Here is a 14,698-nt window from a genome sequence, read left to right as displayed (position 1 = left end):
TATTTTCAGAAGGAGGAGAAAGAGTATTCTCCACTATCGATTTTCTTCGTGTCTTTATGTCAACACTGCCTTTTAAAGCTGGTGGGATTAATCCTATTAATTAAAAGTAAACTATCCATCCTGCAGCTATAGATCCACAATGATACGGAAGGCTGACACTGATCAATAAATCCTGAGACTGCAAAGTCCTTAAAATGGTGACCTCTGGGGATTTCTGAAGATCACCAGCCATTGATGTAAAGCAGCAAGTTAAAACTAGGGGGTTTTATTTAACTGCAGAGGCCAACATGAGGTCTGTGTTAAATGGCAGGGCAGACAATCCAGCTTAGAGACACTGCAGTCAGCCCAAAGACCTACTTTGCATGCAGACAGATGTGGGATTTGTGACTTGTCGATGTTACAGCATTGATTCAGAAGTGCAGGGAAGGATTGTTCCCTGCTGCTCACATCCAGCCCAAAAAGTTAATCCCAGTAAGCGGGCACACTTCCTACAAGCAAATATCAGAACAACAGGTGGTTCCATTCACAAAAAAACAGGCTGAATGAGCGTTTCATTCAAGTAAAAGCTACTGTTAAGCACCCATTAAGCACCTATGGTACCATTCTGGCCCCTCAAAACATTATCATCAACCATCTAAAAGTAGATTTAACATTAAAACCATAGACATGGCTTTAATCATCTAAATGGATGATTTTAAAAACCATTATGACTGCCATCAGAGATCAGTTTAACAGGTCAAACTAACCTAACTTCAACAAATTAGTGCATCCTGAGAGGACACTGTGTATCTGCAGGGATAATGTGTGCTGACAGTGGATTTACATTGGTTACAGTTAAGTACATCCAGTGTTGACACAGTATCAGCACCAACTATTAAGGTGCGTTCCATTTGAACTGGGAAATCAGAATTTCCGAGTTCCCGGTTGGAAATTTCAACTGGAACGCCCCCTGAAGACGGATTTCTAACTCTGAAAGTCCTAAGAACCTCACCAACCCCAACCGAATCCAATATGGCTGCTCCACGCATCAGTGTGAAAGCTGTACTAATATCAACTTCAGAGAAAACGTTACATTCATCAGATAATTAGATGAAGTTTAAATTTTGAGGAAGAAGTAGAGATCAGTCTTGAGAAATGAAACACCAACCCAACCACATATGTCTTAATAACGTTAAATAGTCTCAGTGTTCTGTGGTTATCTATCATCAAAGAAGCTACTACGCTGGAATAAAAAACTGGAGATCATTTCCCTTGATAGATATGCTGGCCTTGACAATTTTCAGGCCCTGTAAAACTAGCTAACCACAATAAATATTAAGAATAACCATTCTTGACAAGCCAAAGGGGGAAACATAATGTAGCTGATCCCACAGCCCACTTTGGCTCACCATGCTGTGCCTGCATGCTCTCATCCAGTTCCCATTATTACCGAGCTGCCAAACTCTTCATCCTGCAGGAGCTCAAGGTCCCCGAGCAAACACAGAGCAGACATCATGAAACGAAGTTGCTGGCAGGATCTTTTCCTTCGTCTGACTCTACGTGGGTACACTGTCCATACAAATGTCATCCACATGCATCAATACAGGCATTCACACACACTCATAACACATCAAATATTTTGTATTTCTGCCTTACAAGGCCAAGCATTGAAAACAAAAACTTGTTAAAGACTGACCTTCACACTCACTTTCACCCAAAATAAGTTATATAAGATGTTTTTTCTGCTTTAAAAGGTGCATTTAGTGACATCTAGAAGAACAGACTTGGCAGAAATGGAATATAATATTCATAAGTATGTTTTAATAAGTGTATAATCCAATGAAAATAAGAGTTGTGTTTTTCGTTACCTTAGAATGAGCCCTTTATATCAACATAGGGAGCGGATCCTCTTCCACAGACCCACCATGTTGCACTGCCATGTTTCTACAGTAACTGAGAATGGACAAACTAAACACTGGCTCCAAAGTGTGTTTTTTGTGAATTTCGCTGCCACCGTAAGTTCTCCTACACACTTGGAAAGAGGAGGCAGGGTATTAAATTGGCTGCAATCTGCAGCCTCACCTAGATCCTTTAAATCAATACTCAGTGTTTCCTCTAGGTCGACTACCTTGGGGTGGCACCAGTTGGGTGGGGGGGTGCGGCTGAGCAAAACTCAGGAGACTCAGCAACCAGTGTTTTATTTTAACATGTTCAAAATAAAATAATCCAATCCAATCCAAAAGATTGACACTAAAATGAGAATAGGTGGTCCACCTTAAAGGTCAGTCCACCTTAAATGAGCCTGGTCAGGTCAGGCTAACCCATTGTCACTAGCTTTGGAGCTAACCCCCTTCACTTTTCCAGCAGTTGGGGAAAAAACAGATGAGACTTTTTTTGGTCTTGAGAAGCTTCAGCATTTATTAACTGACACACTGTAGTCTGAACTCTACATTTACTGCCAGATTGACAGCTTACTGCTAACCTTTTCCTTTGCTCCGCTCGCATTCATCATCACTTCTGCCACTCACTCAACTACACACTCACTACGCACACACATTACACACTGTCCTATTCCTTAAAGCAGCTATGCTGTTCTTATAATAGTCTTTCACGTAGATGTCCTTTGAAAAACGAGAAGAGGGAGGAATCTGGGATTTTATACACTAGTCAATGACTCAAAACAGTTCCACAATAACGTAGAGTGTTACTGTGCTTGCAGTGTGCGAGTGAAAATCATTAATGTCCCATTGATATCAATGATCATGTGAAATTTTAGCAGCGGCGCTCATAATTTCCATGGCTGCAGAATGAATATACAGGGAACACTGACACTAATGTAATGTCAATGCTGTTGTTAGAACGTGCAGAAGCTAGAACGGTACATTTTGAGACAGAATGTTGCTTCATTTGTCTTTAGATCCATCCGATAGAGGCCAATGAATGATAGCCCACACGGTTCACTTCATTCCAACAGCATATCAGTAAATCACAAAGTAGCTGCTTGTGTGAAGTTGGTTGTGTTTAAATTGTTTAAGTTTTAATTGCCCCACGTTATTGCTCCAATAGAGCAAAATTTAATTGTCCCAATAGGCAGTTACATGATATGATTAGTCACACCTAATTTGAATACTTTTCCCTTAAATGCTTTCTCTAATATGCAACAATAACATTAATGTTCTCGCTCACAATTGCACAGCTTGTCATTTAAAAAAGCAATATCATTTTAAAAAGCTTTTTATTAAGGGAGAAATTATACAGACATATACACAATTGGATGACTTTATGACTTTTGCAAACACCTGTTGAAAACAGATTAAAATACACCTCTACAGAATCCACTACTACCTCAATACTTCCCCAACAACGTGAGAAAGATAGAAATCGCACATCAAGAAAAAGAAATCAAAAAAAAACTGCATGTCAAACATAATCTAGATTGCAATTTTTGTGTTACACATTGCAGAGACTGCATATTAACAATTACAATTAAAGTCTTCTTCAATTTTGAAATCAATCAATCATTCTAGTCACATGTGATGAGGGCAATACCCAGGAGCTCAGATATGTTGTTGGCTTTATGCAGGCCTTGTGATGATTTGCTGTCGCTGTCTTCCAACTGACAGAAACAGAGAAATCTGACAATACAAATTCCATGTGCCATCAACATGACAGCAGGAACATGGACGTCATCCCACCTGGGACTGCTTAGTCAGTCCCCTTCCTGCACTCAAATCCCCTTATCAAACTGTGAAACAGATCTGGGCTACATCATGACAGCATGCAATCAGGAACTGAACAGGGCTCTATTATCTCATGGCATGGAGGTGTCAAAGGATGTATTTCCCTCTATGCAGGAGCCGTCCTGTGACAGGAGACAAGCAGATTTGCATCAACGTGTCGTCCGGGTCTCCATAGAAGCACCAGAAAGTAATCTAATACACGCTCAGAAGCAGAGAGAAACACTGCCGCATGGGAGCAACAAATACCACAATCCCATTTAAAATATTGACATCAGTGTTTAGTCACGTGCCTCTGAAAGCCATATTTATAATGAATGTTCATCCTGTAAGCACTGGGGTTTACATATGCCGACATAGTCCCTGTTGTCTGACAAATATGACAAACCGCAGTATTTTTCTGTGAAAACACTACCTTATACAGTGCCACAACACATTAGTGCTATGAGGCACGCTTTGAACACAACACAGCATTTCCACCCAAATGCATAGTGGGTATTTAGGTGATAAATAATGCAGACCGCCATGATGGATTAGTCTAATCTTAATGCAGCTGGTCTGAATTGATTATCGAGAGACAGGAAGAGGTGGGAGGCTTTCAGGGAAATCCAAACTGGCCATAGAGTTTACTTTGGCAAAGCTGTTTCTGGTCAGTTGAGGTTTTATCCAGCTGTAGCTTAAAGACAAAGATGTACAGTATGTAACAATTCTTGCTTTTTATTAGCTTTTCTAATACATTTGAAATCATATTTTGACATTGAATCTGTCACACCTCATTTGGAAAGCTGATATCAATCTGTTTCAAAGCATTAAAAGCATGAGGTTGGTTGAAGCAACACACAGTCATGCACTTTTGAACCACACGCACAATTACATCAATTCTATCTACACTGTAACAATGAGCACTTTTGCAAATCAGAGCCCATAATCCACTGGTGCAGACTTACATTAACAGAAAGGATTCAATCAGTAGCAAAGGCAACTTACAGAACTCAGCATTCCCAGTACTATAGCAACACACTTTAATCTAACTAGTGCTATGTCATAAATCAACAACTATAATTATCTCAATTTATTTTTATTGGGTGAGTCACTTAGTCTCAACCCAACAAAGACAGATAAGGGCTAAGATTAACATTTTCTACATCTGCCCTTATATATCCGACAAAACTCTTGTTTTGCTTGTGCTCGTCAAGATTTTTCACCAACTCACATAAGTACAGAACTCTTCCTAAAATCATTTTTAGATTTATATATCAGCTGTAAGCTAATGCTGCTGCCTGCTACAGGTTGCTACTATCTCACCAGCAGAAGTCTGACTGAGTGGTGACCAGACAGATTAAAATGAACAGCACATAGTTAACAAGGTTTTAGAGAGCTATTGTGGCTTCCAGTGTTTATGTTGCTGTTCATTTTTGTCTGACAAGCTGCCGCTGAGTTCCCCGGCTCGTGAAAATGAATAACTTTGCATCAATATCACTACCAGTGAGTAACCTGCTGTCTCCTTTAAGCTGATTTGACAGTAATGTAAATTAATGCACTGTTTTGTGCTTTTAGTTCAAACAGTAGTGTAGACTGAAAGTTATAAAAGGTAAGTAAGTAAGGTACTTATTATGATAACCATGAATCTAGTAGTGAACCTCTTACAGCTGGAAAGGCTTTAGGACTAAGCGGTTTTACTGCTGAGGATTCGCTGGAGCAGCATTAGTTATTATGGTCACTGTCAGAGAGTCCATAGCTCTCCCTGCATCCCTTTACAAGCAACGGGGAGCATTGCAGGTCATGGTCCTGATCACGGTGTACAATGTAAAAGCGTCAATCACAGTATCAAAGACTTTCTAAAGGGTACAAGTCTCTCTCAATGAGCGTGACAGATTTATTCAATTATAAAGGAAAAGGAAAGGACCACACCAATATTAGTACAGTGATATTGTTGGTTGATATGGTAGTTAAACAGCCTTATCAGGGTCAGCCGCATCAGGGTGCACGTTTACTATTTTTACACAGTTACAAAGTAACTCTGAGGTCTGAAATTCTTAAAATGATATGAAATTAGAGACGTTAAGACATATTTTGTGTTTGTTAATCATTTATTGCATGCTTTGTGTGCATTCTTTGCAGTTTACCGCTTCCCCCTTTTTCTTTCTTTTTAAGTGACTGAGCCTGTTCTCTATGTGTACAAAACAAATGAATGTCTTTAAAAAGTTGCCAGTGGTTATGAGCAGGGTAGTAGAGTCCATACAGGACGTGCTGTGTGCAAATATCTGTGACAAAGAGAAATAATGAAAGATATCTTCCAATATCGCAAAAATGGGTGTTTGAAATGGGTTTTGTTTAAGCCAATGTGCTGAAATCAAAACCGCAGCATTAAAGATAGAAAATTTCCAGCTGTGAGTTCCTCTTAATTTGTGTCATCTGAGTAGTTTCTGTATTAGCGGTTGTTTTGAGGAAGAATATAAAGAAGTTGAAAAAAACGAAAAAGTGGCCACAATGAGCATGACTTGAATAAAGATGCTTTGTCCAGTCACTAAATTGCTAGCATCTGCAGAACTCCACTAACACGTGTGTCCCAAGACAAAGCCCTTATGTAATCACACAGCGGCCATCTAAAAAAGACAGAGCAAGTGTCCTCCTATAAACAGAACAGCAGCTATGCATAGCATTGTATCTCTTCAGGTCACCAAGGAGCAACTCTAAATATAGCCTATATGACCCTCTGCCCCCTTCCTCCTCTGCCTCATAAACACACACACACACACACAGACGTCACGATGGCTTCCCTCTGCTGTGCTCCATTCAACCCAATTCTAAATCTTGCATCTTGATGTCGGGGCCAAAACAGTTTCAAGCATCAAGCAGTTGAATCATATGAACCCTGACAGAACTGTTACACAATGCATGAAAGGAAGACACAGCAAAAAAACAAATCCCTGATTGCTTATTTCCTCAGTTTAAACAGCAAACGATGAAGGGATTAGATATGTGAGAGCGAGGAAAGAGAAACAGAAAGTAGCTGTTGGAGTAACCCCATAAGGCAGCCGCGCAGGGCAGAGGACAATGTAGAGAGCAGTTTTCTGGCTCTGAGCCCAAAAAAAAAAAGGCAGAGGACAAACACAGAAACAAGCGAATAAGTGTAGAGGCGGAGATGAAAGGAGTAGAAACAGACAAAAAAAAACTGTCAGAGTACTTCTACTTAAAGGAACAAAATTCGGCTGTTAGCATCAAAGCTCTTAGCAATGATTCTGTGTCTTTGTTCTAAGTATACCACTGCATTACAATAGAGAATAAAAGAACAGAGACAAAGGCGCACAGAAAGGCATGCAACAGATGTGGCAGGGTTGTCTGTGGATTTACGGCCCTGACTGAGGCTGAAGGCTAATTAGAATCCAAGGCTCTGCCCTTTTTGTTTCAAGTTGGCATCTCTTCCCCCATATTTCTGCGGGGAAATAAATAAACACACAAATCAAAATATATTTGCATGAACTTGCAAATGAAAACATCTGTGGAGGACGTTCATTTTGACATTAAAATAACTTTTTTTTTTTTTAGCATGCCCAGAATCTGAAAGGGCATTTGTGAACATGATAATAGTCCTGCTGGATTAGTACTGCAGAATTCCATCACTGAGGGTTTTTGACTCTTAATAGCTTTCTGCTCACAAGTATTACGCCACTAAATTAATGTAATTGCACTTCATTTAATAGAAGAAAACTGAGGGCACTACTGAGGTTTTGCTTGTGTAATATCTAATGCTATCTACTGAAAACACAATTGATAATGGCTCCTTGATTATTACGCTGCAGAGTTACGCTGTTTTCCAGTAATTTCACAGTACGAGTATTACTCGCATCCTCATTGTTCATTTCAGGACACCTGAGGTTGCAATTATAATAAACTCTCACGTCTCTCATGAACCCCCCTGGAGAAATAAATGCATGTATCACTGCCACGTAAGAGAAATGGAGCTGTAGTGCCTTCAATGCTATATATTCATGACCCTGCAATATATAATGAACACAGGCCAATGGTTAGTTGGATGGTTGTCTGTGTTTCTGCTATCATCAACACTGCACTGATACTGAACCTTAAGCATCATTACCAGGCTTCTAACGAGGGCTGCACGATATATCGTTTCAGCATAGACATTGCACATGTGCAATAGTCTCAGTGCAGGACATGCGATGTCAAGTAAGGCAAATTTACTTAAACACTTTTTTGCTGCTTCATACAAAAGGAGAACTCACAAGGTTGTCATTTTCCATGTCTAATCTGCAAGAAAAGTCCAGCTGATGTTACATAATTTAGTCTGATTTAAGGGTTCTTGGATACACAGAATTTGATCAGTTCCCAATGTGCTCGGGTGAAAGGCTGCGCTGCATCAATTTGCTGGTTAAAGGTTAAAAAGTTAGGCCTGTTTATCTACACTACTGACTAAAATGAAAGCAAATCTGTTCCTGTGAGATGTGTGGAGATGGATGACTGAGGACCGCGGCTGAAATGACTCTTGTGTAGCCAAGATATAATCCAACTTCAGGGTGCAGCGCACACATGGAGCAGAAAAAAACACTGACTAAGAAGCACACGCTGTTTGAGGAGGTTGAACATGAAAAGATAAAACAACAATAAGCCGTTAAAGTAGAATGTGTGTGCCAGACAGCATGGCGGGGGACCATGTACACTCAGGGAGTTTACATTTCCACAGACAGTCAACACAGGCCTTGTTGGGATGACACTGTGGCGGATGTGCACAAGGATATTCTGAGAACTGTCCAAACACTGAGCCGCTCAAGGTTAACAAAGCCATATCGCATGAATAGGATGTGGCAAATGAAAATATTTGAAGCGGTTATTATTTGTCTGACACGATCAAAGTTGCGTCTAACACATCAAACAATGCGGCTAACCACCACAGACACCGAGGGGCTTAGTTGATTTATCTTTTTGAAACGGTTTCCTTTCTATAGAGGGCTTGGTAGCGATGCATCAAGCCTGCAGGCTAAAACGGATCATTAATGCATCACCCTTGACCTGTGCATGGCCTCATTTGTATGGCTGGTCATCAGGCACTCTGCTCTCTTGGGAGGTCAGGTTCTTACACAACAGCAAAACACATGAGCTTCCTCTCGTGCATCAGAGAACATCGGAAAGCCTCAAGTGAAATTCAGTCGTCGACAGTCTGCTGATAAATGATAAACTCTGAGGTCGTCTTCAAGAAACTACTGAGTGAGCTCCAACCCATCAACTGAGTCAACACTGAAGAAATCATGTGTGTTACAAGCAGCATAGGGAGCAGAAACAATGGACTTCTACAGTCACTATTGTGTATGGGACAGGGATACCATTTATCCTGGAATACCAAGGTGAACAATAAAATCACTTCAAATATTTGGTTCAGTTGTAATTTCATCTTTCCTTTAATTCCTCACTCTTTTCACATCAACTTACCCTTCTAGTCTTTGGTGAAATATGTCCTGTGAGAGGACTTTACTACTGATACTTTGAAATTATAGTCAGTTTTGAAGCAGCAGTTTATGGGACTACTTTCAGGGTCCAAGTAAAAAGTTCCTGTCAATGGAGATGAGTGAGCATTAGTAGAGTTTGAGGGAGTAAAGAGCTTGTTGTTACTACTGTGGGAGTGTATGCTCCATTAATGGTTTCATGTTTCAGCTTACAGTGGCAGGGCACGATTGCCTCTTGATGCCATCTACGTGTCATAGTCATAGCCATGCCTCCGGTTTCTCCCTTGTGTTTCTGGTGTTTCCCTTACCCCTGTGTCTCCTGTGCTCCCCTGTGTGTGTGTGTGTGTGATATGGGCGTGGTGCTCCTCTAACTCTCCCGGTTCCCCAATTGCTGTCCAGTCTACACACCTGCTCCGATACACACACCTGCAGTCCATCAATTCATCTACTCAGCAGTATATCCCCAGTTCTTCAGCCATCGTGGTAGATCACATCCCAGCCCACTGAATCGTGTGTTCAAAGCTTAGTCTCTCGTGTTGTTTTGTTCACTGAACTAACCTTCCTATTCCACAGGATCACTGCACGCCTGCCTGTTTTCCTGCTCATATCTCCGCCCGCCGACCAGTCAGCTTGTCGACCCGTCTGCTACCTTCCAAACTAGCTTCATCCGGCCACGCTCACGTACTCTGTCTTCATCCCTGCTCTGCTTCGCCAGCCACCGGCTTCCCTCTGCCTCTGCCTGCTGACATCCCCACTTCTATACACCTTCCCTCCCTGAGAGCCCAGTCAATAAACCTTTTCTTATTCATTCCAACTCTTAAGTCTGTGTACTACGTTTGGGTTCCCCCCCGTTGATCGTGACACTACATCTTGTTAAGCCATTTTGTGGACTGACTTGAAGAAACAAGGAGTAAGGAATGAATATTATACTGTCAAACCCTTCATTAAATGTCTACACAGGTGCCCTTGACAGAGGCTCTTGACCCCCAAAAACACTTAAGGAAGGCTGCTCACTGGCCAACAGGAGACTGTGGCTCGCTATGAATATGTTTAACTGAATGAATGTTAAACAGGTCAGAAAACAAAATTACTGGCTTAACCCTTGGATAACAATTTCAAGGGATGAAAACCAAATGAGAAACCTTAACCCTCAACCCGGGCCGCCAAGGTTTCCAAACACAGTGTGATCTTAACAGGGTCTGAAAGGTAAATCTATTGAGTGACATGGGTACAAATTGCCCGGCTGTATTACAATGTCAACTAAATGGTGATTCCCTGCTGCACTACGGCAGCAGGCCAAAGCCCTGAAATAAGACTCCGCAGGAAAAGCAGCCAGGAGTCGACAGACAGATCGTTCACAATACAGATAACATCTAGAAAGATGGTTACTGACAGGCTCGTTTGTTTCCACAACATTAACTTTGCTCCAGAATTACATTGCAAGTGTCATACTGAGAGTGATTTGATTTTTTTTTTTTTTCCACCTGCGCTCACTTATTGTTAAACACAATAAACTCTGAGGATTTTAATATGACAATACTCACATTATCCCTTATATACTCACATCAGTATAGAACAGTAATATCCTTATGCTCTAACATACAGTATCATTTAGTAGGGCTGCTACTGATAGTTATTTCCATTACTGGATTAAATGATTAATGCTGTGATTGACATATACAAATTGCTGGTTTTGTCCAAAGAGATAGTTCAAAGCTTTTAGATATTGATTTTACTTTTATAGATGACAAACAAAACGAGAAAATATTCACATCTGAGAAGATAAACCAATCATTAATTCAGCTCTCATCATAACAAACGTGATGCTGTTTAGTTATGAGATGATGATTATTGAAGATCTGACAACAGCTGGCAAAACTGTTCCGTACTTTGTTCATATATTGAATCCCCCAAATGTTCCTGAAAATAACCACACAAGCATTTCATCATTTAATGAGCTTAAATATGATTGATCAATTTTGAATTGAAAAAATGCTAAACTGAACCTTGCAATTTCAAGCTCTAACACTATAACTCCACCTGTGATGTAATACTGCGTAGTCCACCCTATTCTTAGAAAAGGGCTGAAAATTAAATGTCACTCTTGTTACAGAAATGCCACTCTGCAGTTTATCACTTTGTCATTTTCAAGTAGTGGCTGAGAGGCTCGCCGTCTCTGCTGGAGGACTTGACCCTCATTTTATAGGAGCTTAAGTTTAATAATTGATGGCTAAACAGATAATACAAAGTGGGGACCTTTCTCACTTTGAATAGCTGCAGTGAAACCAATCACATTCATCTTGATATGGCAGACATTACTTATTTAAACATGCTCAGGCAGGGATTTATGATAGAGAATGTGGTCAGCTTTTCAGCCTTCTTCTTTCTGAGGATATGACTTGACACACATGACGTCTCCGATGCGATGAAGGAGAAGAGTTCCAGAGCACCGTTTATGTCTGAGACCTCTCTTACACCCTACTCCTGTCTCTGACGTCCTTCTAATCATTCCCTTTATCATCTGTGTGAAAAGCTGCGACGGTAACAATGAAGCCAGGATGAAAATGACAACTCGCCGTGAAAGCAGAGGAGAGGGTTGGCGGACACGCTGACGGTAATGTCAGGTTTTGCAAAAACACGTTAGGCTGTCAACACTCCAACACCTTGGACTGACTCACTACTGAGAATGGTTTCACCTAAGTACAAGCAAATACTAGAAGGCTGAGAGCAGCCTGCATCTCACTTCTGTGAGAGGAAGATCACAGAGAAGAGTGGGTGTTGGGTAATTGTTGGCAGTCATGCTCAATAGGAACATGCAGACACGGGCTAATATACACGCTCCTATAGGTGAACATTTCCCAGATACAAACCTTTACAGACACATCAAACACTATGAAGCATCTCAATTTATTAGTATGATGTCTAATGATTCACTTAAGACCTCAGTGTGTCTCACCGTCTCTGACGCTCTCAAGAGAAAAGCTCTAAATCACTGAGATCAAACGCCTTGCAGTGGCAGTGTGTTTATCTTTAAGCCTCCAATAAAGAGACACTGTGTTTTGTTCTACTCAACAGCTCAGTAAGAAGAAATCCACCAAGAGCACCTCTCACCAGGTCATTAAATAGATGTAGATTTTACTGCGGGGAAAACATTTGATGCTTTTAGCACACTTGATGACACTCAAACAAACAGCAATGTAAAAATCCTCCATTACAAGTAAATGTCCTGCATGGAAAATCCTACTTAAGTAAAAGTACATAGTATTTGCAGCTTTGGTCCCTTTGACTGATATATTATTATATATGACATCATCAGTTTTAGAGCAGCATGTTACTGTTGTAGCTGCTGGAGGTGGAGCTAGTTTAGCTTTTGGTGAAATATTGGATCATTTGAACATTTATTGAAATGAAAGCATGTGAGAAGTTTGGAGGGAAAAAAATCACTATTTGGTGGAGCTGTTAACAACTCATAGACATGTGAAATGTGACCCCGACTACACACTGCTTTATGTAAGACGTCAAAAGCCGAAAAGGTTGGAAACCACTGATTTCATCTTTAACAATGTGTTGTATTTTAAAAACTTTTTATATTATCCATTGTGTCAAATCTTCATCTGAAAAGTAACTAAAGCTGTCAAATAAATGTAGTGGAGTAGAAGTATGAAGTAGCATCAAAGGGAAATTCAAGTACTCAAGTAAAGTACCTCAAAACTGTACTTAAGTACAGTACTTGAGCAAATGTAATTAGTTACTTTCTACCACTGGACATGAACAACAGTCATTATCTGATAATAATTATACTACTATCATTTTCAGAAATTGCAGCAGAAACGACACTTTGTAAAAATGCAAATGTCTGTAATGAAAATGTTACTGTAATGTGTGAGCGCTGATTTTAATCCAGTGTTTCTACAATATAAATGAGAAACTTGCCATTTGGTATAAGCAAATAACTGAAAAAGCCTGCAATGCACTTTTAAATTACAATGTTCTATATATGTTATATTTTCTCATGTATTATATTAGTGTATGTTTTCTGTGTCAATTCAGTAAAAACTTGTTTTAATTAACTTTTAATTAATCCGGATCAAGTTTAATCATTGATTTCAATGATTAAATAAAGGACAGATAGCAATGACAGCAGACTGGGCTTTTAATCAACCACCGGTGCCAAAACAACACAATCACAATATATCTGCGTTCTGCACTGTTACCTGGCCACTGGCAGCCAGAGTCAGACTTTGGCAAGCCCAGAGATTTCCACATTAGATGAGGAATTCTGAGAGTTGATGCATGCTGAAGCTTAAATTGGCAGCCCCCAAAATCACCTTCATCACCAACATCTTCATCGTGATGTTGGTGCTTTGGGGGCTGACGTGAGCAGCGGCTTTGTACCTTTTCTCTATTCCTTCCACTGAATCAGTTCTTGTCTAAACTAGTCTCACCTGTCACAGTTAATACCCAGCACACCTTTATTACTCATTTTTTGCCCGACTGGCTCGCCTTTACTAAATGAAAACTTCACTCATGAGAAGTCGCTTTACTAATATCACATTAAGCTTGAAATATCACTGTAATAATCAGCATTTTAAATAAAATTCAGTGCTATGCAACAAGCTCAAAGGAAGTGCCTACAGATATCAAATTCGTGATTACAGACCCCAGAAACAAACAGCATAAATCTATCTTCTCTTAGTGCTTTCATAGTCCCTCTCTGTCTCTTACGCTGTACTACAACATAATGAAAGACATGTTATTCAAGACTCATTTCCTTCTGGCCACAATTACACTACTCTCACTGCGGCTGAACAAATACTCCCATGCTTGTGAAATTTGCAAATTTGCGGGTAGTGTTGATACATGAAAATCCGAGTTTTGATCATTTGTACGTGTCGAATAAGTTTGTTCATGAATTTGTTGTGGTATCTGCCATATTTATCCATGATTCTCTTCATAACAGAGCAGTTAATAAATAGCCAGAGATATGCTCGCACAGATAAATCAGTTATTCACACTGGCCATCAAACATCCTTCCCTTGTGTAGGCTGCACAAATGAAATAAAGCTGGTGTGGCTCAAAGAGCAGCAAAAAAGAGAGGAGAAAAAAAAAAAGATCAACCCTAAATGTGATGTGTTCATGTGACAGATATTATGACAAAGCAGTGAAGCAGATACTATAGTGTGTGCAAACTTGTCACAATGTACATGTCACACACAAAAACACACGGGTCTCATAACACTTGAATGAGTCAGATGTCAGTTTTGTTTTACCTTGGCACTGGAATCCTTGTTTTCCGAACCCCCTGGGAAAAAAAAGAAAGAAAGAAAGCTGAATTAAATGGTTGTGAATACTCTCTCTAACACTCACACACATGTAGAGTACACTCAGTACACACTCATTCATTCAAGAGACAGGGTGTTGCGTAATGTACACCATTACTGAACAATAGCATTGTTGGGCTCTCATCAGTGTGCTTACAACTTTGCGGAGACAGTTTGGGGAAGGTGCTTTCCTGTTTCAACA

General features: G+C 40.2%; 1 protein-coding gene across 4 annotated transcripts in view; it reads right to left on the bottom strand.

The window, feature by feature from the left end:
• Nucleotides 1–14,698, bottom strand: part of prkcaa (protein kinase C, alpha, a) — a 146,150-nt gene that overhangs the window by 128,874 nt on the left and 2,578 nt on the right. For all 4 annotated transcript variants that reach the window (XM_067581499.1, XM_067581503.1, XM_067581505.1 and 1 more), the window contains exon 2: nucleotides 14,446–14,477. In XM_067581499.1, the coding sequence (XP_067437600.1) occupies nucleotides 14,446–14,477 (32 nt within the window). The remainder of the gene's footprint in view (nucleotides 1–14,445; nucleotides 14,478–14,698) is intronic.

This window comes from Thunnus thynnus, chromosome 3 (genome assembly GCF_963924715.1).
Source record: "Thunnus thynnus chromosome 3, fThuThy2.1, whole genome shotgun sequence".
NCBI lineage: Eukaryota > Metazoa > Chordata > Actinopteri > Scombriformes > Scombridae > Thunnus > Thunnus thynnus.
This window is presented reverse-complemented; position numbering and strand designations above follow the sequence as displayed.